At 50.6% G+C, this 22,291-nt stretch overlaps 3 protein-coding genes across 5 annotated transcripts; 1 reads left to right on the forward strand and 2 right to left on the reverse strand.

Moving 5' to 3' along the window:
- Nucleotides 1-5,126: 5,126 nt before the first annotated feature.
- LOC104332707 (F-box only protein 2) lies at nucleotides 5,127-10,857 on the reverse strand. Its single transcript, XM_075437146.1, has 6 exons — nucleotides 10,784-10,857; nucleotides 9,097-9,372; nucleotides 7,859-7,985; nucleotides 7,667-7,762; nucleotides 7,173-7,308; nucleotides 5,127-6,754 (listed from the first exon to the last, which is right to left on the reverse strand). Exons 2-6 carry the CDS (start codon nucleotides 9,344-9,346, stop codon nucleotides 6,620-6,622), a joined length of 744 nt encoding a protein of 247 aa, XP_075293261.1. The 5' UTR covers nucleotides 9,347-9,372; nucleotides 10,784-10,857; the 3' UTR covers nucleotides 5,127-6,619.
- A 98-nt stretch (nucleotides 10,858-10,955) lies between these two features.
- LOC104333050 (F-box only protein 6) lies at nucleotides 10,956-14,344 on the forward strand. The gene is made up of 5 exons (XM_009938517.2): nucleotides 10,956-11,369; nucleotides 12,001-12,127; nucleotides 12,845-12,940; nucleotides 13,277-13,412; nucleotides 14,107-14,344. Exons 1-5 carry the CDS (start codon nucleotides 11,111-11,113, stop codon nucleotides 14,251-14,253), a joined length of 765 nt encoding a protein of 254 aa, XP_009936819.2. The 5' UTR covers nucleotides 10,956-11,110; the 3' UTR covers nucleotides 14,254-14,344.
- Nucleotides 14,345-15,506: 1,162 nt separating this feature from the next.
- Nucleotides 15,507-22,246, reverse strand: MAD2L2 (mitotic arrest deficient 2 like 2). 3 transcript variants are annotated; one of them, XR_012765670.1, is made up of 10 exons: nucleotides 22,189-22,246; nucleotides 19,819-19,870; nucleotides 19,460-19,578; nucleotides 18,842-18,913; nucleotides 17,842-17,942; nucleotides 17,623-17,717; nucleotides 17,432-17,505; nucleotides 16,317-16,409; nucleotides 15,761-16,015; nucleotides 15,507-15,654 (listed from the first exon to the last, which is right to left on the reverse strand). XR_012765670.1 is itself a non-coding variant. In XM_075437147.1 (9 exons), exons 2-9 carry the CDS (start codon nucleotides 19,856-19,858, stop codon nucleotides 15,974-15,976), a joined length of 636 nt encoding a protein of 211 aa, XP_075293262.1. In that variant the 5' UTR covers nucleotides 19,859-19,870; nucleotides 22,189-22,246; the 3' UTR covers nucleotides 15,507-15,973. The 3 variants fall into 3 exon arrangements, 2 of the variants coding, with proteins under 2 accessions (XP_075293262.1, XP_075293263.1); XM_075437147.1 differs by having other exon boundaries at nucleotides 15,507-16,015; XM_075437148.1 differs by having other exon boundaries at nucleotides 15,507-16,015; nucleotides 22,151-22,231.
- Nucleotides 22,247-22,291: the final 45 nt, after the last annotated feature.

Consider the following 22,291-nt stretch of genomic DNA (forward strand, 5'->3'; position numbering starts at 1 on the left):
TTGGTTTTAAAGTATCTCTCTCCTGTGTGCAAATTGGCAAGAGAGACTGGGGAAGAGAGCAAGACGGGAGTCTCCATGTGCTTAACTGAGTCTTGGCACTATATTCATCTGTCCAGGCAGAGCTGTTGCTCCAATAAGCAGGGCTCCTCCACTAGCACCTAGACTCTATCTGATGGTATTTGTCTAAGACGAGAAAGACTTCACAATAATCCTGCTGGAAATTAATTGGCTTTTGTTCAGTCTTGCTGAACAAGATCTCATCTTAATCTGTTTCATTATTTCTCCTTGTATAGCATAGTCAACACAAGATTAGGTTTAATTTACAAAAAGATGCAAAGTCATTACTCATATCTGGATCAGGATTTTATCTGTTTTGCTTTACAATGTTTCATGTGTCAATATTAACGAGAGGAACTGCACAGTGTGTGGCGAGGTGGAAACGGCACTGCTTGACTTCAGGACCTTTTGGAAGGATTGCAAGTAGCAGAGCTCTGACATCATCCTTCCTCTACCTCTGTCTCCTGCCCTTGCTCAGAGAAGAAGCTTTGTGCTCGGGAAAACTAGCCTCTTCCCACAGGGCAGCAGGCCACAGTGCTCTTAGCTCTCATCTCCTAGCTCCTTCTGCAATAGCAGCCCTGGGCACGCATGTGGAAAAGAGCTATGGGAAGCCAAAAGGCAACGTTGTGGGGTCCGTGGCAGTACCAGCCAGAGGCAGGCTCGTTTGATGCCAGGCGAGAGGCTGTGCCAGATCCCTAGGGTGGTCAGTGTCTGAGGACATCGCAGTCCTGACAGTGCAGGAAGGCCAAATCTGTGGTTTCTGAAGTGCTCTGCGTGGCTGTGGACATGCACACATGCCTGTGGGTTTATCTGCCCCTATGCATTTCAATGCGCTTACCTGTGAGTGCTCGTACAACCCATCCCGCTAACCAGGCTCCCCTTCTACCCAGTTCCCACCAGGCAGCTGGCTCACAGAGCGGTTCACAGCACGTTCCCTTTCCCGTGGTTCTTCTCAACGTGGTACCTACATCTGCAGTGTGCTCAGTGGGCGGCATCACACTGCCAGCATTGCTCCCCTCCCTGGTTCGTGCTGAGCTCCTGTTTCTGCTGCAGTTAGATGCGTTCCCCCATGATCCGTCAGTCCAGCGAGCACTCTTACGACTTTATTACGGCCTCTCTGCCTTCCTGGGAACACGCTACGGTTAATGGGTCTGCACAGACAGCAGCTCCAGATGAGCTGCTCTGAGTGGCTCCAAGGCGGGTTGGCCAAGGGCATGTGTAATATAGCTTGGGACTCTTGCCTTGCTGGGGAGGGCTGCTGAACTTGGCTTGCGAGGAAGGCAGCAAAGTGGCTGCGTGCGCCTGGGCACGGTGTAGATGGGGATGCAGACTGCCCTGCTGCTCTGGGTGTGATTCTTCTGATTCTTGTGGGCTGGATTAAGGTAGGAAGATGCTCTGCAAGGAAAGAATGTTACTGACTTGAGTGATACTCTTAAATCAATGTCCTAGGATAATGTTGGGTGAGTTCTGCTGCTTCCAGACAAACTTGAAAGGCAGCCCTCGGTCTGTGTTCAGGAAAGCTTTCACTGTTCTGATTAGTGTGTTACAGTTTAAAAGACTGCCTGCGTTCAAGACAAGTGTGCCGCGAGTGCCTCTTGCCCAAGAGACAGCCGTGCTTCCCAACGCGTGGGGTGTCGCAGGTTCGAACGGGGCAAACAGAGAGAACACGGAGCAGCCCGAGCTGCAGCCCACGGGGGCAAGGGGTGGTAGGCAGCAGCTGCCCCAGGCCCCTCGCTGCTGGCAGCCCGGGTGTCCTCTGTTGTCACCGCACTCCCCGGGGCTGGGCTGGGGGCCCAGGGGGCTTCTGGCAGAGCACTGGCCCTTGGGGGCTGCCAGCGAGCTGGAGCCTGGCGCTGCTGGGAGGGGGAAGCAAAGACAGCTGGGTACCTCTGCTGCGAGCTTTCTTTGCGTGAGACTAAACCCTCTTCCTCGAAAGACGAGGGAGAAGCGTGCTTCTGTGCTGGCTTGGCTGTGTCTGGCTTTTCTGTTCCTGTGACGTCTCTTCCTCACATGCCACGCGTGACCACGTCTGTCCCGTTCTGCTTTGTCTGGGTACATTTGCTTTACCTGCAGGCTGCTGTGTCAGGAGCTCAGCTCTCTCGCGTAGCTGTCCCAGGCAGTAGTTATGCTTTCCAGCTTCCGTGAGATGTCCCAGCTGAACTCACTATGGTTGTTCTCTCTAACTCCAAAGCACCTCCCCAGTAGGAAACCATCTTTAGGCCCTTTCTTCCCCTAATAGGTAAGGAGACTGAGAAGGACAGGGTGGTTGCTGCCCCAAGGACATCAGGAGGAACTAGCTGGATGGAAGGAGAAGAAGGACTCGGGTTAGCTCAGTGCCAATGCTGCTCACCTGTGGACTTTGCTTTTCCCCGAGATATCTTATGTGGTGTGGGACAGCAATGAAGGAAGCGTGGGAATGGCTGTGGCTGATCTGCAAAGAGGGGGCTGTTCCCCAGGGGGTGTTTCTTCACTAGCCCAGTGTTTTCCAGGTCTTTGGAGGTTTTCTACTCCTGACAGCCTTGTGGGCCCAAATGCAAGGATAAGTCACTGGCTTTCCATTCCAGTTGTGACCATACTCATCTCAGATGCAGCTTTAGGCGAGAAGCCTCTGCTGCAGGTGTGGCTGATGCCTTGCTATCCTGGCTTTCCGAGGTGCCATTCCCAGTCTCGACAAGCTGTTTGATTTAGGGGGAATCAGCCTCCTAAACTATCCTCCCTTTTACAGCTGGCTGGAACATCTGGGCTGCAAGCAACAGGGAATTGTCAGATAGATGATTTTTTTTCTTTCTTTCTTTCTTTCTTTCTTTCTCTCCCAACCCTGGCCCTGAATGCCTGGTGGGGGAGCAAACTCCTCCATCTGTCTGCAAACCCCCTAGGTGGGTAATAATAGAGGCTTCATATAGGAAAAAATCCATTAGATTTGACAAGAGATGTATGCTAGTACTTCCTTGCCAGGCCCTGTCTCATCTGCGAGAGGCTTGCTGTAGAAGCCATTATGAAAAGAAAAACCCCTTTTAAGTATAACAGCCAGGACTGGCTGTGGTGGGCTTTGTAGAAAAGAAAATTACGGTGGGATCTTGTACAGCTGCAGCCACCAAGATGCAACTGGCTACCCAGGACATCGGACGCCAGCTGCTGAGAGCAGGAAAGGGCTGTGTGGATGGAGTGCGGCATCTGGGGCTTCTCTTGGTGCCTCTGCGTGTTAAAGCTGCCAGGGTAAGACGTGCGTTCATACTTGGCCAAAAGTGAGTAGTCCACATCTTAGTCTCTCCAGTTCTCATCATCCAGCTGTTTTGTTCCAGCATGGGGTGTTTCAGAGGATGTTCCCATTCTTTGCTCGGTGTAGCTCACTGCTAAGCCCAGCAGTGATCTGCCCCAGAGCCGGCCGTGGTGCGCTGTGGGTTTGATGTGCGAAGGAAATAGGAGCCCTTTCTACAGCTCTCGTGGCCACGTTCAGGACTGGGAGGAGACCCTTCTGTGCGGTTTTGTTCTTTTCTTCAGTGTGAATGTTCCAGCAACATTCAATTATTGTGTTTTAATGCTGGGATTTCTAAATACTCTGAGTCTGGGTGATGAGATTATCTGTTACAAGTTACTTGGGGACAGACCTCGTTCTGTCTGCGCAGCACAGATGTCTGCACTGGTCATCAATGTTCCCCAAAGCTGCTGTGCAGTATCACACAGCTGCTTGCTGGGGTTGGCACGGTAAAAAGCAGGAGGAATTCCCCTTGAAGCTGTGTGTGATAGAGCCCTTCAGAGGCTGGGAGCTTTAATACATCCAAACCCTTTTGTCACAGTTGCACTGACTTTCTGTAATGCTATGAAATTGCATCGTCTCAATTTCCTTGAAGCCTGTAACACGTGAGAACTCATTAACCTCCTGTACTCTGCTCATCTCAGACAGATGAGCGACATCGTCATGGATTTAGATGTATGTGTATGGTGCAGATTTCGGTGTGTTCAGACTTCTGGTATCAAAACTCAAAAGGCATTTGGAACAAAGTATTTATAATGCAAGCAAGACTGTTTTTCCCCCAAGTACCCAGGCACTCACTTGCACTGGGACTCTAGCACTGATGTGGCTGAACGCAAGCAGCAGCCGCTCCCCCGGGGCCAGCAGCAGCTTTTGGAAGCAGCTCCGTGGAGCAGAGGTAGCTATGCTCTGCAGTGAAGCTGCAAGGCACTGCGTGCCTTGGAAAGCACCATCTGGAAGCAAGTGGGAAGGCCAGGACAGCTTTGCAGGATGCCCCTGGCCAATGTGAACATGAGGGGAAAGTGTGGAGGGGGAAAGCCCCCTGGCAGCTGCATCCGTCGTTAACAGAGCTGCTGGGGAGGCCGTGTGCGTTTAGTGGCTCAGCCTAGGTAAGCCTGAAGTGGGGACCATGGCCCTAACCTGTATTTGCAAGGGACACAATATTTCGAAGGTCTAATCCTGCGATATGTCCTGACTGTGAGCTGGCAGCTTAGGAAAGGCTCAGTTTAACCATTGCATCAGGATGTGGGATATCGATCCCCTTGCTGTACTGATTCCTTAGGAACAGGGAGAGGCTTCATTTATTCGGTGGGGCAGAGAGTTGGCAGCAAATTGAATATTAACTAGCAACTTTGTCAGCTGCATTAAAGGCTGCGGTGAATAAATCTGCATTGTAACTGGTAATGAGGAGGGGAAAGAGTTAAATTTTGAACTGATTTTGGTCTCTCCTGTGTCAGAACCAAGGCTGAGATCACAGCATAGCTACAGTTACAGATGACCTGGAGGGCATCTGTCAGGGCTAGGCTGTGTAGGAGCCTTCCTGGCCCTCCTCTGTGCCTTGCACAAATTCCCACTATGTTTTAGGTGCACCTTTGCCTGCTGCTGCTCTGCAAACCTGTTGCCCATCAAGTGCGCCCAACAGGTTCAGGCTGCTGGGTTGGGGAACAGAGCATGTACCTCTTTCTGGGAGACTCATGGTATTATACGAGATAGACGGACTCCTGGTTTTTGGATGGGGCTGGTTGACATCACTCCACATAACTGAACAAAAAAAAAGCATGCTTAAGCACAGGACACAAATACCCAGCACACAAGGGAAGATCCACACACAGTTGTGTCATTTTATTGTTTGCCTGGACTCTGGCTTGGCACAGCTGTGGTGCAGAAGGCCGGTGTGCCCTAGGCATCCAGGTGCAGCAGTGCAGAAAGCCCGATGAAGCAGAGCGTGCACAAAGTGACCGGCGCGGAAGCGCTCTCCTTTGGCTACAGGTAATAGTTGTACATGGCGCTTGTAGTAGTGCACTTTGATGCAAAGTGGCGTTCAAGTGTGTATGTGCTGGCAGCCCAGGAAGGGAAGACAGACAGATGGACACAAAAATGTGAGTGCCTACGTCTCTAGGTAACACCAGCTCTACTGAAGAGAGGCTCTTCCAAGAGGATTGCCTAGCAGGGACAGGCTTGGCTCAGGGAAGCTTAAGTGTCTTTGTTCAGGATGGTGGCTCACAGCCCGGAGTGGTATCAAGAGGCACTAGTGGGAGTGCGTATGAAGTGCTGTCTTGTCAGTGAGCACAGAGTGGAGGCAGATGTGTACTTTTTGCAGACAGTTAGTAGGCAAGGAGAACTGAGATCAAGTGGGGCTGTAACAGCAGCTTGCGGCGTGAGGAGTATCTCCTGCCTGCGAAGAGTCATACTGGATGACCAGGGTGCTTGTTCCATGAAGCATGCAGAGGCCAGGGATGGGTAGATGAGTTTGTTTTCATTTGTTCCTGGACCCCTCCCCAGTTTCCTTCCAACCCATTTCCCTGAGTCCTTGTTGTCTCTCCCCCAGCAATTACTCTCAGTTGCCGTCTGCCTGAGGGAGCCAAATGAAGCCCTAGGGTAGGACAGCAGAGAGTTTTCACCTCCCAGCACTTCCCTTTATAAATGGATGCTGGGAACAGTGTAAGAGAAAAGGATCCAATCCCTATGGCTTTGCATTATCACTAGCAATTAAGCACTTGGCAGCCAAGCTAGAGCCCCTGTGAGGCAAGCAATGAGATCTGTCATTTATAAATGGGGGAAGCTAAGGTTCCCACTGCAGGTCATGGAAGCAGTTGGTGACAGAGATGTGACAGGGCTCTGGGTTTCCCTGCTATGTTCTCAGGCACAAGGGCTATGCTTTTCTTTCTTCCTCCCCTCCCCCTTCAACTTCCAGAAAATATGCCCAAAGTAGCACTTAAAAATCAAGGGGTGCCCAAGCCTGGAAAGCAGGCAGGAGGGGTGTCTATCTCGGGCTGGGTGCTAGGGGTTAGTGGCTACAGAGAGAAGTAAGGTCTGCAGGATTTCTAGGTGATCTCATGTCTGACGGAGAACATCAGTGCAAGCGGTGAGGTAGAATCTGGTGTGGTGCCTTCACAAACCTATTTGCATTCTTTGATAGCCCCCTTGAGGAAAGATGGATAGTGGCCCCTGGCATCTTGCACGCACATTCATACACGGAAGGGTTGTATGCTCTACAGCCCGGAAGCGGCACCATGCAGAAACCATCCAGGGGCCGTGGGATGCCCTGCGGGATGTCAGCTCTGGCATGCGGGCCCCAGTTCAGCACAGCTATGGCTCCACTGTCACGCTGCTGTTGGTAACACGCACGCCATACCATCCCTTCCAGAATAGTGTGTCCTGGCCACCATGTTCAAAGCGGACAAAGCGGACCCCAGGCCCATAGTTGGAAAAGGTGTGGGAGATCTTTGGGACAAGAGAGAAAACGGTTGTTAGTCAGCATCAAGCCACCACGAAGCTAACCCTTACTGCACAGAGCCTTCAACCCCACTTGCCCGCACCATACCTGCCTGGTTGGGTAACAAGAAAGACACTTTCACTGGGAGTTACTGGGAGAGGCTTTGATCCTGTTCTTGTTCCGAGGCCATTGAACCTCTCCCAGTTGGGCATCTCCTTCATCTTACACCTGCATTAGTGGCTCAGCAGGTTTCCAAGTTTTATGTAAGGTAGCCTTCCAGTATAATCCCTTTGTTCAATCACAGGGTCATGGCTCCATGGAACACATGACAGACCTTCTCCTCCGCCAGGAGAACTCCCCTGCTTCAAAATATTCCCAATTCATGCAGGCTGGGTGTCACCAGCTGAGCCCACAGCTGTACCTCACCTCAGTCCAGCTGGCATCGTTGTCCTGAGGGATGGCAATAGTCTCACTTTTGTACTCAGCCAGAACATCCTCATTTTCCGAGAGCAGCTTCACACAGAGCTCATAGAGGCAGCCGGCATCGCTGCGTGCAGCGTACCTGCAAGGAGATCCAAGCTGCTAGCCTTACCTCTGGGAACTCTGTGAAGAGCCAGAGCGTGCAACTGCATCTTGCTGAATGCAGGCCCTGCCAATCTTGCCAAGTTACTGGGGCTTGAGGTGGGAATATGTGATGGTTCTTACCCCAGCTCCCCACCCTCCCTCATTCACAATGGGAACCTGATCTTTGGAGGCCTTATGCACCAACAATCTGAATCTTGCAAGAGCTGCCGATGGCCCTGGAACCAAGACCCTGCCCTGTCTGAGATTTTAAGGCCCAGTGCAGGTATATGCCCTCCCTGCCCTTCCTTCTCTCTCTTGACTCTCTGCCTGTCTTCTGAGGCATCCTTGCTACTTACCAGTCTCTTACCACAACTTTAGGCTGGGTTGTATCCATCAGCTCCTCCCAGTAGCCCTCAGCCCTAAGGTCAATGACCTGAGCCTTTCGACACCACCTGAAATGTGAGATGTTAACTGGTATCACAGTCTCTCCTGGGACTGGGGAACCAAAAATGTCCACTTCCCTGAATAAGAGAAGAAAGCAGCCTTACTCGTAAGATGTAACAAAGTATTTATGGACTTCTTCACTAGGGAATTCTTTTCCAAAGTCCCCAGGGAGCTCTTCAATTTTCCAGCCATCACCTCCATTCTCTACCTCTCCCCAGTGCTGCAGGTCTTCTGCAAATGGCAGAAAAGAGACTCAGATGAGTCTTGGTTTCTGTGGGCCTGGAAAACCCAACCTTCCACACTGGAACCTTTCTCTGGCTTGTACAAGGCATGCTGTTAGATGCAGCCCTAATTTTGCATGTAGAATGTGGTTTGTTATGTAGAGGTCAGGCACAAAACTTTAGTTTGGCTGGAATTCATATTAACAAACTCTAACATTCCCCGCCAAAATGCCTGTGTACGTGTGGGTTTATTTATGAAATTACTCAGTGAAACTCTGTAGGTATTCTGGGCTGTGTGTCAGCACTTCCCATGTCATAACATAGGAACAGCCTGGGGAGAGATGGCGATTGCTTTATTTCTAAACTGCTAAGCGGTATTTCCACAAGCAGGGTGTCCCTAAACATGGGGCTTTTCTGGTCTTAGCCAGAAGGAACATGGATGTTGGAAAAGCTTGCAGAAAATCATCTGTAAACAAAATGGAGAGGCTGTGTTGATATTGCTTTGGTCTGTGATGTGTGAAATGTATTTGTTGCTGCTTGGGTTAGGAGGCCTGGTTTCTGCTGCTTATTGCTAAGCATCTTGGACATCTGGCAAGTGAAGTTCACAGATTGTCAGAATAACGGCAAACGGGGTGTGTGCACAGCTCTGTAACATGGGCTGCAGTAAGGAGGGTACAAACAAGATTTCCCTGAGCTGCTTCAAGCAAGGAAGCCCGAAGTGCCTGGTGAGCCAAGGGGAAAGGCTTTCCTGAGCAGGGAGAGGCTTGACCTTTCCTGTCACAGTTTGGCAAGAAGCAATCCGGAAACCCAGATGCCATTACCATTACTGCACTGGACAGGGGTTCAGCAAAGGACATTTTTGTCTCTCAAATGCAACTCTGGTCCCTGCAGGGGCTTATATAAAGTTGATGTCAAGTAGAGCCCTTTGCAGAGGCTGATTAGCAAAGGCCTTCGTGCCCATTAAGTGATTTGACTGCATGCATTAGGTGATTTGACTTGGGCAAGAAGAAAATGCTACAACATGATAGCAATCAAATCTTTTTTCAAAGACTGGAGATACCCAGTTCCCAGTGACTGGACATCTCTATGAAATCTTGCGGCTTGTTATGCTCGTCTCTCACCTTCACCACATGGGTTCTTGATGAGATTCTTCTTTTTCTTACTCAGGAAGTAGAAGTTTTGCCAGTTTTCAGCATTCTCCTGTGACTCTGCTCCAGTGAGGCCTTCCTGCTGACACTTCAGGATCCAGAGCGCGGCTCCATCGACCAGGTTCTTCCACTGGCAGCAGACCAGGCGGCACGCCAGCACCAGCTCCACTGCAGGTATGGAAGCCAGGATTCTGATCAGGACTGCTTCAGGGAGGGACTCCATCCTTGGGCCAGGCTGGATGGAGCTTTCTGGGGAAGAAGGGGGGAAGGAGTAGTGACACAGTGGTGCTTCAGACATAGCTCCCCCACACTCAGCAATGTCAAACACTGATGCGTTAGAAAAAAAGAAAAATAAGAACGTTATCCGAAAGCATGGTTTTGGGGGCACAGAATGCTTGTTAACATCAAGGTCTCCTGACACCTATTAAGTTAATACCCTGAAGCACATGAGCAGATTAATATTTAATGTTCTAAGTGAAGCCCTTAGTTAAATCCATCCACAAAATGCAAGTAGCTGACACCTGTGACTGTGGATGGTTTGTCAGTTTCCCAAACTGGAATCAGAAATCAAAAATTCCAGAAATGCCTGCTGCTGCGCAAATCAGCTTCTTGGTAATGACTTCCTCTGCAGAGGGAGGCATCCGGGCATGTGTTCTGCCTTGAAGAACATCACCGATAACAAATGCTGCAGAGCGGTACCTAAGTATCGGTGGCGAGCATCTTGCCAACCACATTGGCAGTGGTTCATGCTGCATCTGAAAGGCTTTCCCTCAAGGGGCTGGCACTTCATCTCCTTAGTCATGAGCCTGTATAAAGTACAGGTTTGAGCATAACTGAAAATAACGTGGTTGATATTTTCTGATATTCCTTTTTCTCTGCCCTCACAACCTGAGCAATGAAGTCAAAAGCATGTTCTTCAGCTCCACGTGCTAGTTCTGCAGTCTGACTCCGGGCAGCTGCCCCGCGCTCCAGGGCCCGGCACCGCAGGCCCAGCGAGGGGTGAGTGCGCAGCCCCCAGCCCCCAGCGCGGGCTGCGCTGTGGCCCTGCCTTCAGCTCGGCCGGGGCCCGGCGCTGGGAAGCTGCCGAGGCTGCAGCAAACTGCACGGGTGCCCCCAAACCCCTCGGGGCTGAGGCACTGGGTCTGGGGGAAGCACCAGGAGCGGAGCAGGTGAAATGCCCCGACATCTTACTTGCGAAATATGGTAGTGCCCCATCTGGCAAGGGAGGGGAGAAGTGGGGAGCCGCGACCCCAGCAGCATCCCGGGTGGAGGTGTGCCAGACGCAGCGCTGCCAGGCGGGCTCCACCCGCGCTGCGGACAGCGGGAGGGAGATGGCATCCAGAATTCCCTGGCTTTTATGGGGGCGGCATTGGGGATTTCCCACCCTCCACCGCCGTCCTGAAGGGTAAAATGGGATTATTTCAAAAAACACAAATCATCATGCTGGCTTCATCTGGTGCCGCCATTCCGCGTGCCCGGGGAGGGAGCAGCTCCTCGCTTCGCAGGGCTGCCCCGCGCCCTCGGGAAGGGGAGCAGGTCCCCGGCTGCCTTCCCCGCTCCCCGGGAGCCGCAGGCTGGTCCCCCCCGGCCGGCTCCATCCCCCGTCGAGCCCCGGGCCCCCCCGCCCGCCGCGCAGCTGGCCCGGGCCGGGCGCTCCTACCTGAGGCGCTGCTGGGCGGGCGGCCGCGGCTCCGGGGCGGGGCGGGCGCGGCCCCTGATAAAGGACAGCGGCCGCGGGGCGGGGGAGGGGGGCGTGGTCCCGCACGGCCCCGCCCCCTTCCCCGCTGCCCTGCCCGCCCCGCCCGCTGCGGAAGGGCCGCCGCCGCCTCACATCCGTGTCCGGGGGCCGGGGGCCGCGGCCCGGCAGCCTGGGCCGGAGCTCCGCCGGTAACGGGGTACCGGCCGCGCTTGCTTCCCGCAGCGCTCCGCTGCCGGTGCCCGGGGGCCTCGCGCCGCCTGCGGCCGTGGCCGGAGCGGCCGGTCTGTGATGACAGCCATCGGCGACCTCCCCGAAGACGTGCTGATAGAGCTGCTGTCGCTGCTGCCGGCGCGGGACCTGCTGGGCGCCTGCCGGCTGGTCTGCGCCCAGTGGCGGTACGTGGTGGGCCTGGCCACCCTCTGGAAGCGCAAGTGCCAGCGGGACGGGTTTTACGCACACAGCTTGGACAGAACCGTCTCTGACTGGAGGGTCTTCTACATGCTCTGCAGCCTGAAGAGAAACTTGGTCAAAAACCCCTGCGCTGAAGGTTTGTCTCATGACTCATAGCGGGCTGAGGGTTTCCTAACAGTCGCAGTAAGTCAGTGTCCTGCATTACTCAACCACTGCTGGGTGGGGCAGGGGGGGACATGACTGTCCAGCTACTGGTGGATCTCTGCTGGGCCCGATCCACGAGTGAACGTAATACACAGCAGAACTACCATGGGTAGACAAAGTATTAGTAAGTACTTGTCTGTGGTTGCAACCAGAAAAATCTCCGGAGTCACTAAAGCCCCAGCGCTGCGGACAGTGATGGTTAATTTGCATAGTGAGTACAACATGGTAACGAAGCTTCCATGTGTCTCAGGCAGTTGGAGAATTTTTCTTGTCAAAGACTTGACTAACATGACTACAGTAATTCTGCTTGGTTACTGCTTCTGAGTTTCTGATGTGGTCAGAAAGTTGCTACCTGTGGTGCTAGCTGGTGACAGCCACGTTAAAAGTACTGGCAACGCAGAGACAGCCGTCACTTCCAGCGGCAGGAAAAACACAGGGTTTCCAGACACTCACCCAAGTAGGTTCCTGGTATTGTGCTGTAGCTGAGTATTTAACAAAAGCAGACATGCTGCTGGAAACTGAAGTGAGGCCCTAATACTCATCTTTGATATCTGTGTTTTTAGAGAACTTTAAGCACTGGAAACTTGACAATAATGACGGAGATAAATGGAAGATTGAGGATCTGCCTGGGGTTCACGGAAGAGAGATGCCAGACCCCAAAGTCCACAAATACTTTGTCACTTCATATGGGTAAGAACTGGATTCCAGGAATGTGGAGCTGGGAGACCTGCTTCCTCCTGTCTGCAAAGGCACTATGGCCAGAAGGCTTGAGGCAGGTCACTGCACCTTGGGTGGGAAAAGGAAGGTGCTTAATTAACCTTTCATACTAGTTGGCCTGAAGAGACCGGTGTGCTCCTGAGAGAATTAATCACAGCATCTGCTATGTTTCCCTGTCCCTACCAGGAATTTCCTGTGACATTTATGGTCGCAATAATCCACGTGGGAACTCTGCTTCTGTTCTACCAAAGGTGGTGGGCAAAGGTTAAGGCTTGGCAAGCTGATCAGCTGTGCCTACCTGACAGGGTCGAAGCTGTGTAACCTCTAAGAGTGGTAGCTGTGTTTGTCATGTTAACAGCTGGCAATAAAAGCTGTCAGCAGAAGAGGATTAGCTGCTCTTACGTACGTTAAGCAGTAGTTTCCTGTTACCAATATATGCTGTGCAAGCACGGACCCCTCTTAATCCAGCTTGTAGGTAACTATTGCTTTTATCTGGGACTGAAGCGCATCAGTTCACTTCCTTGTCTAGTTCTGGCTACGGAAGAAGTTGTGCCTTAGCCAGGCCAGCCTCGCGGGCCTGTGGGGTCTGGGTGGGCTTTTGGTGAGAGCCAAGCTGTGGGGGAAAGTGTGGGCACTGAGAGGGACCAGATGTGGTTTGTGAAGTTGTAACTGTTTCTATTTCTGTTGCAGGCCATGCTTTAAGTCTCAACTCATTACCCTGCAGAAAGAAGGATACTGGAATCAGTTGATGGATGAGAAAAGGCCTGAAATTGTAGTGAAGGACTGGTAAGCGTATGCACTGAAAACTAGAATCTCTGGCATTGGCCTAGAGATAAGCTAGGCCTCTGAAGCTTTTCCTGCTATAAAATGAGTTATCTTTTGGGAGCTGTAGTTCTTGAGCAAAGCATAAGCTAAATCTGAGTTTATTCAGTGGGCTGTAAGGAGGTGGCAATCCTGTGAAGAGCAAGATAGCTGCAAGTTCTATAAGCTCTTCATAGCTATGGGGGTGACATTCATTTTCCTCCGCACACCGGGATCCCCTTGGAGACTCTTTTTGGACACTAAAGAAAAGCGAACGCTGTACATACAACCCTGCTCCTCGATTACTCCCTTCCTCCCTAGGTATGCTGCCAGATTTGACTGCGGGTGTCGCTATGAAATTACAGTGAGGCTCCTTTCTGAAGATTACATCGTCCTCGAGGAGTTCCACCCTGAGCCCGTGGTTATAGAGCAGTGGAGCGATGCAATGTGGAGAGAGGTAAGCAGCAGCCCTGGGGGCAGGAGCTCTACATCAGTATTGTGATATTTGAGTCTTGTAAGTCTTAGCTGGCCAAAAGCCCCAAGCAGACCTCCCTCCTCTGCTCCAGACAAAATGTGAGCCAGGCAGTCCTTGCTGTTGGCGATGCCGAAGAAGCAGCAGTGCCGTGGAAGAGCGAGGTTCGGTTTGAAGGTGCCCAGGGTTGCTTAAAGAGTATCCCTTGGGTCTCTGTGTTATTCTTTTAGCTCTGTCTCTTTAATCGTTTCTGGTTTTCACTTAAGTTTGTGACTAAATAACTAAGTTTCAAGAGCACAGTTCTTGGTTTTATTGGATCAAAAAGCTTTGTTTTACTGCATGGATGTCATTTAAAGTATTGCAGGCATTACTTTTCTTAAAGCGCTGAACATGTTTAACTGGTTTGATGGGCTGCAGATTGCCCATTACATTGTTGCTTAGATGACAAATGTACCCAAGAACCAAGTGTAATGTTTGGCTTGGAGAGGATTTTCAGGGCAAAAGGCTGAATGAGGGGCTTTTCTCCCATCCCTCAAAAAGGGGTATGCTGCACTTCCAGTGAAAGAGATCTCAGAATGAGCCTTTCCTGAGACCAAGACTCACATACTGTAGTCTGAGCTGCCAGGTCAGTGATGGTTTATTTAGACAAATTAAGAGGACTTTTCTTCTTTCTCTCCAGATTTCTCACACCTTCCAGAATTACCCAGCTGGAGTTCGGTACATCTGGTTTCAGCATGGAGGCCAAGACACCCAGTTCTGGGCAGGCTGGTACGGGATCCGAGTGACAAACAGCAGCATCACCATCGGGCCCTCGACACTGTTATGAAGGCGCAGTATAAGTGTTTGCTTTTACCTCAGGACTGTAAGCGGGTGGTCTCAGGTGCACTTATTTGTCTGTACTCTCTGGGTGAGTGTCCTGGCTTTGTCTTGCACAGCTGATCTCAGACACAAGCAGCTAGTTCTCCTTGTTCAGAGCAGAATGTCCCTTTGGAAGGACTTCTGTCTTCACCCTTCATCCTCCTGTACCGTGGATGTTACTGCAATTACTAGTGCCCTTCCACAGGAGGAAGACTAGGACAATTAAATATGGCATCTGTCTTTTCTAGTTAATATGTTCTTGTGCTACAGCCAAACCCGAGTCTTAAATAGAAACCCTTTCTTGTTTGTTTATGCAACTTAGGAAAGGTAAGGCTAAAATGTTTCATGGCAGATTATCAATGCTGTCCTCAAGGGCTCTGCTACAGAGACTTGTTTTGTATGGTATTTTCCTGTTTCAGTTTACTAATGTATAGAAACATGTATTTTTCACATCAGACTTCTCGTAGCATAAGGAAACTGTCAGCCCTTTTTCATAAATGCTGTGTCACTGGTACTTTACCTTTTCTGTAAGTGTGTATGATCAAAATGTCCAAATACAGCCCAGCATTGTTTGAATAAACAGAGAAAGAGGAGATAAGGAATCCCTTAAGGTGGCTGCCTTACACCGTAAGTGCCTTTGGATTGTGCTGGGCTTTTTCCATGCTACGTTTGTACTACCAAACCACCTGGTTTGTACTGAAGTCTAACCCTATATAAAATGTTAAAGCAGCGCACAACCTGGATCTGTGGCATTCTTGCACTTTCTACTTGGAGGAAGCAGGGAGGTACTACGCTGGCTGTCTTACCAAATTGTCTGACCAACAAGCTCAGCTCAAATACTGTGAACCATGTCTGCTACCCCTGTACGCACAGAGCCAAGAGTAAGGCCTTCCTCCATCTCCTTTGGTAGGTGTAGGACCAACAGCGTTTCCCTCGTCTCTGTTCTGTTAGGAGTAGGACGTTTGGCAGGTGTCCTTGCTGGACAGACAAATTCTACCTTGCTATTGCCACTCGTGAGTGAAAGCTCTCCTGTGGAAAGGGGAGAGACCAAGGCTGTGCCGCCTCTCTTAGGAACTGACAGGTCCCACATATGTTCCAGAAAATTTGTGGAAAGCTGGCAGAAGCTCCATGTAAGCTACAAAGCTCCACACAAAATAAAAATACTTCCTCACTTAAGGGGGGAGGCTGGTTTGGAAAGAACTCAGCCTAATGCAACTGGGGTAAAACTTAGTATTTATTGAAGACTACTTGGGACAGTCACAGTGGACAAACACTACGTAAGGCCTCACTCACCCTTAGTCCGAGTCCATTGCTCTATCGGAGCATAGAACAGATTGCTGTGTATCACTGCCAGTGCAATGGCGATGCCCTGTTAAGGCGAGAAGTGGATTGGTACAAAGCGCTGACCGCGTGCTGCAGTCGGCTGTGTCCTGCCCCTGCCCCCAGGGATGCACCGTAGCAAAGCCTATACTCACTATCACGCGTGAGTGTACGTGGGAACAGGCTCTGGCTCCACATTCCAAGTCAGTTCTATGTACAGTGGTAAGAGCACTTGAAACAGAGAGGCAGCAGCTGCTCTACATTCACCCGGAAGGCCAGCCGAAGAGACGGTTATCAAGGTATGGTCTGTGAGATACTGTATTCCGCTGGAAGATCAGATGAGGCTTGAAGGCAAGGAAGATTGGAAGTCAGGTGCCTTTGTGGGCTCGTTCTTCTACATAAAGCTGCATCTGGAGGAGAGCAACAAGCATCGTTTCAGTTTGATATGCAGGTAGGTGAATGGGAAACTCTGCAGCAGGCTAAACAGGAAGAGTCTGTACCTGCCCCCATACCCAGGTTTCCTATTTCATTATGAGGAGTCCTGCCTTGTTTTGATTACTGGCACAGGCATCTGCAAGACTAAGCAATAACGCTGCGCAGCAGTACCGTAATTGTTACCCTACAGGAAGCTGCAGAGCTGGCATCGGAGTAGCCACAGCTTAGAGCTACAGGCAGTTTCAGCCATCTCCTGGGTCGGAATGCTCTGCTCACCTTTAAGATATCCGATGTCATGGTTTTCAGGGGAATAAGCCGGGGGTCATGCATGTGCACGTCTTGTTCATCAGCGAGGATCCATGGGAAGTCCTAGGGGCAGGAACGCAAGGTGCTTTATGTGCAGAGAGGCTGGCAGACTCTACGGTGAGCTCTAGCACTAGGTCAGCATTAAGTGAATGAGAGATCCAGCGCTGAGGGTAGGAACAGGTAACTCGAACCCTTCTTAACAGCAAAACGTAACACTTGCACGCTCAGCCCTAAGACTTGGTGTAATCATCTCTAATTACAGCATTAAAGTATAGTGTTAACACACTTATGCCAAAGTGACATCTTATTGCTCTAAAAGATAGACTCTTACCTGTCCTGAGCTACCACATTATATTTGTTACACCAGCATTTATCTGCAACTCCAAATTGCTCAGGGCATGGATTTCTGTCCTGCCTTGCAAGTTTAAAGTTGACCGACTACACTACTAGTTTCCATTACTAAGCAGTACAGAGCAGTCTTCCATTTTGAAACAACTTCATACTTCACTAGCTTTATTTATTGTGCCTTAGGACACCCACAATAACTTGGCTCGAAGAAAAAAGTTTCCCTGTACCAAAGAAGTGATTCTTAACAAAAAAAAAAAAAAAAACAACTTGTATTAAGTGATCTGCACACACTTTCCTGCAAGATCAAATGTATTTGTGCACCCAAACCTACTAGTTAGTTCAATCTTGGTCTTCCTTGGTATTTATAAAGAATCAGTCATCCACACATAGTGGATGTGGGATAAGAGCAAGGTATTTTATTACTGAAATTCAAATACCTACCCTCTATGTCAGAGTACTTTTAAGTGACTGAGAGCCATCAAGCAGTAAGTATTGCTGCAACCGAATTCAGGCACTGAAGCAGCTATTGTCTGCAATTGTGTCTGGTGTGTGGTGAACGTGCTCGGTCACCTCATCAGCATACAGCACTTTAACCATTCAAAGCAAAGTTGTGAAGCTAATGTTCGTGTTCAATATATCTAGCAGCCTTAACCTCTGAGATGCCAAAACTCTGTAATTTCCAGTCTTTGCTCTGCAGCTTGCTCACACGCCATCAGGTAGCCAAAGATATCCCTCACCTTTATCACCTGGATCTTCTCCATGTTCCGTGTGGCAGCCTCCCGTGTGTGAACCAGAACTGTGAAGGTGCAGCCTGCAAGAGGAATGGTGGGCTCCAGATCAGGGGACAACTAACAGAGGATCGATCAGACACCACCTCTTGTCTCAAGCCAAGCAAGGCTGTGCTATCAGGCTGTAGGGACATGCTTACCTGGGGGGTTGTTGTCAAGCACAGCATCGCACACACTGATCTTGAGGATGAAGGCACGCAGTAACTGCTCCACGTGGGACAGCAGGGACTCTGAACTGTTGAGGAGACAGCAGCTGTTACTGGCATGCAGCACAGCACCGGGGCCTGGAGCTGCTTCCAGAACCACCCCTGCAGAGGCGGGAGTTGGATGCCATGGACAAACAGCAATGGGAACTTCACCTAATAGAAAGAAGCGGTGGCTGGGTGATCTCAAAGACAAATCTCTCCACCGGGTGGTGCTCTTTATCCAGGATTACCACTACAACCTTCTCCACATCGTTCTGCAACAACAGAGATGGAAAAATTCCTTCGTAAAACAAGCTGTCTTCTTCCCCCAGCCAGTGTGCTTCACATACTTCTGACACAGTGACAGTATGCTTATTTGCTGTGACTCGCAGCACCAGCACTTATCCAAAGCCAACGCTGCCCGGTTATTCCTACTGATCAGAAAAAATGATTTTGCAAAGCCATTTCTTGCTAGCTGTTAAACTGACAGCTTATTGCAAAGGCCTAGGGAGATGAAGTGCGCTAAATAGTACATCTCTCTAGATACTGTTCTGGAACAAAGGAGGAGATGTATGCTGTCTCATTGCATCCCTCAGGCTGGACAATGATGAGGAAGTTAAGATATGCTTAGACTGTTAGCCTAATATATAGCAGCTTTGTACTACTGCAATGTAAAACTGACCTGTTTTCATTCTCTGTGTGCATTAGGTTGTCTGTAAAGAGCAGAGAATGCAAAACCTGACAGCATCTTGCACCCCAAAATGTTTCTTATGGTCACATCTTTCTCTCTCAACCTAGAGCTCAAGCCTACCTTTGCTTGCTGGCTTACAGCAAAGCATTCAAACTGTTCTGGCAGATAGGTGCTTAAACCTAAACGTATCCAAAAGCAGAATGTTAAAGCGTAGGATGATGTAACTGAAGATATATAGCTGTATATCCTCGTGTGCCTGTATTGGATGCAACTACATGCCAGTGATCAGCAGCAAGGCTGGGCCTTAACTGCAAGTAAAGGGTATGGATGTTACTTTTATTTTTGTTAGTAACTTTATCAGCTAGTATATTGTATATGGTAAATTTATAAATAAATTTTGCAGTGAAGACAGTATTTATGTTCTCTTACTTTCTCTCAAAATCACTTGCTGTACTTCTGCCCAGGTCCCCAGTATGATCTCACCTTCTCGAGCAGCGGCTTTACACAGTGCAGCGTGTCCTGGATGTACTGGTTCAGCTCCGGGTGGCAGGACATCTGCAGCAAACACAGTGAACAGTCAGAGCTGTGTTCTGATGTGAACCAGGACAATGCTAAATGGGAAGATTTAAACGGAAGCCCCAATGTGTTACAAGGCACTTGAGTCACACTTCAGACAGAACTTACCACCACTAAGTTGCCCATTCAACCCAGTAATTCTTTCATGGAAGGGTTAATTAGCTGAGGCAGGTCACTACTCACACAGCTGCAGTATGTGGAGAATACAGACCCACAACAGCATACTGGGAATAGCATATTCCAACCATCTCTCTTCCTAGGAAGCATGCTTTCATGTTACCTTACTGCACATAACTGGGGAAGCCTTCTACTACTGCTGTCCATGATCTGCTTGTTCCATGAACACTGCTGTCTCCTCAGCTACAGGGCTGTTTTCGCTTTTGACAGGAACTAAGTTCTCTTAAAAAATGAGTTTGCACATTACAACAAACTCTGGAAGTTATTTAGTTTGTTCTGGTGAGTGCTGACTGATCCCTGCTATTTCACTTGTCCACGTGGCTGTCAGTTTCCAGGAAGATGTCCTACCTGGACAGGTACATTGTATTTTTTCCTCTTCTGAAAGATCCCAATAGGGTAAACTTCTCTGACATATAAGATGAGGTGAACAGCGACTTCCAGAAATTCTGAAAGAACATCTGCAACAACTGAAAAGCAAAAGTAAAGGATGCCGAAGTAAGCAGGGAGGGGAAGCATGCAGAGCAATACGTATACTCATAGCAATGGGGGTTTTTCTAAGGTATTTTTCCCTGCATAAATTTCACCTGCTTCCCCTTAGCTGCAGGAAGTTTAGGGACAGAGCAACCCTCCAACAGCAATCCACAAGCTCATGTGCCAACAAGCAGCCTGGCAAGCACACCCGTTTGCAGCATAGCACAACGCATTACCTTGCCCAAAGTTCAGGTCCTGACGTGTGAGAGTGGTCATCTTTCCCAGAACCTGGAAGTAATCACAAGAATGTTTATCCTCTGGCTCCTGTATTATTAATATAATCAGCCCCTGGAGCCGTCCACTTCCCCTGCGCTGCTGAGCTCAGACCCGACGAACTGTCCTCTGCGCTTCATCACAAGCGCATGAACGCTGCCACGGCAAATCCGCAGGGCCTGCTGTGGAAGGGCTGAGCCATAACCAACAACACGTCAGAAATCACCAGCAGTGCAAAAGCCACAGGCAGCATCATTGCTGTGTTCTGGCTCACACCTCGGACTGACAGATTACTCACAATTTAATTCCTGGTTTTATTAAAAAAAAAAGAGTGAAAATCTGTCCAGTTCACACTTCTTCACTGTCTCCCTCCCTTTTTGAGGCATTTTACTAGGACTGGAGAATGCAGATTCCTAAGCCACAGGGAATTTCAGACAGCCACTTCTTAGTAGCACAAGGAACACTGTGGTTTTTTTTAAAAGCCACACAAATGTTCTTGTAACACCCCAGAACATACACCTTTTCTTTTCTAACCTCTATACCCTCCTATAACACAAGAACTTTCAGTTTTGTGAGTTTATTCTCACTACCTCACCATGAAACACAGCTTGTTCAGGCCACGATCTGCATCCTCCGTTGGCACTGCACAGCACAGGTACTCATCTGCTGCCCATCACCAACAGCTGCAGGGTGTCTCCCCAGTCCCAAGGACACCAAACCCTGCACAGCTGCGTAACTAAGTTAACATGGAATTTGTCGCACGGAATATCTTGAGTTGGATGGGACCCATGAGGACCATAGAGTTCAACTTCCTGCTCCTCGCAGGACTACCTAAAACTAAACCATTTGACTAAGAGCTTCATCCAGGTGCTCCTTGAACTCCAACAGTCTTGGTGCCATGACCACTTCCCTGGGGAGCCTGAAATCTGTGACGATTGCAAAGGGCAGCACATTAGACAGCCAAACTGAATACCACGTGCCAACACTCCAACAGCAGACACCAAGGCTCAACTTTCCAACAGCTTTCCTTACATAGTGGAGTCCATGCCTCACGCACTTTATACTACAGTGTACAGAATTTTCTATTACAAATTTTAATCCGTTTCATTGTTTTAATCCATGCATGCAAACTCTAACCACTAACAGCAGCACTGTTGTTCCTAGACAGTATCTGTAAATGCCTCCAGGAGCACTGTAGCTCCACCTCCACCCAGGCGTCTTACACAGCCCTCTGATAAAGCCCCCCACACTCCAATCAGTTGCTTAGCCACTGATTTTCAAGCTGTTTCAGCTGCCAACAACCATGTTTTTCAGACCTACCAAGAATTACTTCAGCATTCACTAACTAGGGAGCTACTCTCCTCTCCCTTTTTAAATCAGAATCTTACCATTGTATACAAAGACTCCCTGGAATATTAGTGATCTGCTACAATAAACAGAATTAAGATACTTAAGCATCTCTCTAGCACCTCAGCTGCAGTGACTCGCAAATTTGTACAACAGACCTATATCAGAGTAGCAGAAAGAATCTGTGATTTTAGAAGTTCAGGTTCACACTGTCACCCAAACATCCCCCTTTCTTAAACCGAGGCCGCAGTGAGGCAACAGCATCCCAAGAGACCCACCCTTCAGCGCAGTCACAAGGTTAGACCTAACCATCACACCTTTAACACCCGCTCAGCTGCAGGTTTGGAGTCACTGATTGGAGCGGTGCTGCAGTTAACAGCCCTGCAGCTGCTCATTTGAATCTGCTGTCCTCTACGTCCGAGGTCAGCTTCCACAAACAGCCGTCCCGCCTTCCCGCGTAACAGCGCGGAGGGGTGGCCAAGGGAAGCAAGGAGGAGCAGGCATCAGGATCAAGGAAGCCTGCGCTCCCTTTGGGGTGTTTTCTGGACGCTCGCAGTCCCTCAGCAGGGAAACCCCAGCGGAGGGAAGCAGAGCAGGCAGGGCTGTACTGCAGCCCACCGTCCCCGCGGTGCCCAGGCCCGTTCCGCGGGCTCCCGCGCCAGCCCCGCAGCACCGGCACAGGCCCCCGGCTCCGGCTGGGCCGCGCCCTGCTCGCTCCGCGGCCGCAGAGCGGGGAGCGGGCAGTCACCGAGCGCTCCCCCGCCGCTGCGCTCCGCACGCCCGCTCCTCCGGTGGATGGAGCGCAGGCCACGGGGACGGCGCGGGCACCCCAGCCGCCAGCCGCTGCCCGCCCGCGCTCCCGAGCCCCCGCCACCCGGCCCCGCGCCGCGCCCTCCCGAGTCAGGGACCCCCCGATCCCCCGCCCGGGGGACCGCCGGAGCCCCTCACCGCCAGACGCGGCCCGCCGGGCCCCGCCCGCCCCGTACCGCTCCGCCGCCCCTCACGGCCGCCGGCGCGCGGCGCCCAGCGCGGCTGGCCGGGCGGCGGCGCGGGCGTGTGACGTCAGAGCAGCGGGCGTGCCGGGCGCCC

Source organism: Opisthocomus hoazin, chromosome 16 (genome assembly GCF_030867145.1).
Source record: "Opisthocomus hoazin isolate bOpiHoa1 chromosome 16, bOpiHoa1.hap1, whole genome shotgun sequence".
In the NCBI taxonomy this organism is placed as follows: domain Eukaryota; kingdom Metazoa; phylum Chordata; class Aves; order Opisthocomiformes; family Opisthocomidae; genus Opisthocomus; species Opisthocomus hoazin.

Coding starts and splice junctions, on each gene's coding strand:
- LOC104332707 (XM_075437146.1), bottom strand. CDS start 9,346: ATGGAGTCCCTCCCTGAAGCAGTCCTGATCAGAATCCTGGCTTCCATA. Junction 7,986..9,096: donor CAAGAACCCATGTGGTGAAG/GTGAGAGACGAG, acceptor TGCCATTTGCAG/AAGACCTGCAGCACTGGGGA. Junction 6,755..7,172: donor ACGATGCCAGCTGGACTGAG/GTGAGGTACAGC, acceptor CTTGTCCCAAAG/ATCTCCCACACCTTTTCCAA.
- MAD2L2 (XM_075437147.1), bottom strand. CDS start 19,858: ATGACCACTCTCACACGTCAGGACCTGAACTTTGGGCAAG. Junction 16,410..17,431: donor AGAAGATCCAGGTGATAAAG/GTGAGGGATATC, acceptor TCCTGCCCCTAG/GACTTCCCATGGATCCTCGC. Junction 16,016..16,316: donor TGACATCGGATATCTTAAAG/GTGAGCAGAGCA, acceptor GCTCTCCTCCAG/ATGCAGCTTTATGTAGAAGA.
- LOC104333050 (XM_009938517.2), top strand. CDS start 11,111: ATGACAGCCATCGGCGACCTCCCCGAAGACGTGCTGATAGAGCTGCTG. Junction 11,370..12,000: donor CAAAAACCCCTGCGCTGAAG/GTTTGTCTCATG, acceptor CTGTGTTTTTAG/AGAACTTTAAGCACTGGAAA. Junction 12,941..13,276: donor GAAATTGTAGTGAAGGACTG/GTAAGCGTATGC, acceptor CTTCCTCCCTAG/GTATGCTGCCAGATTTGACT.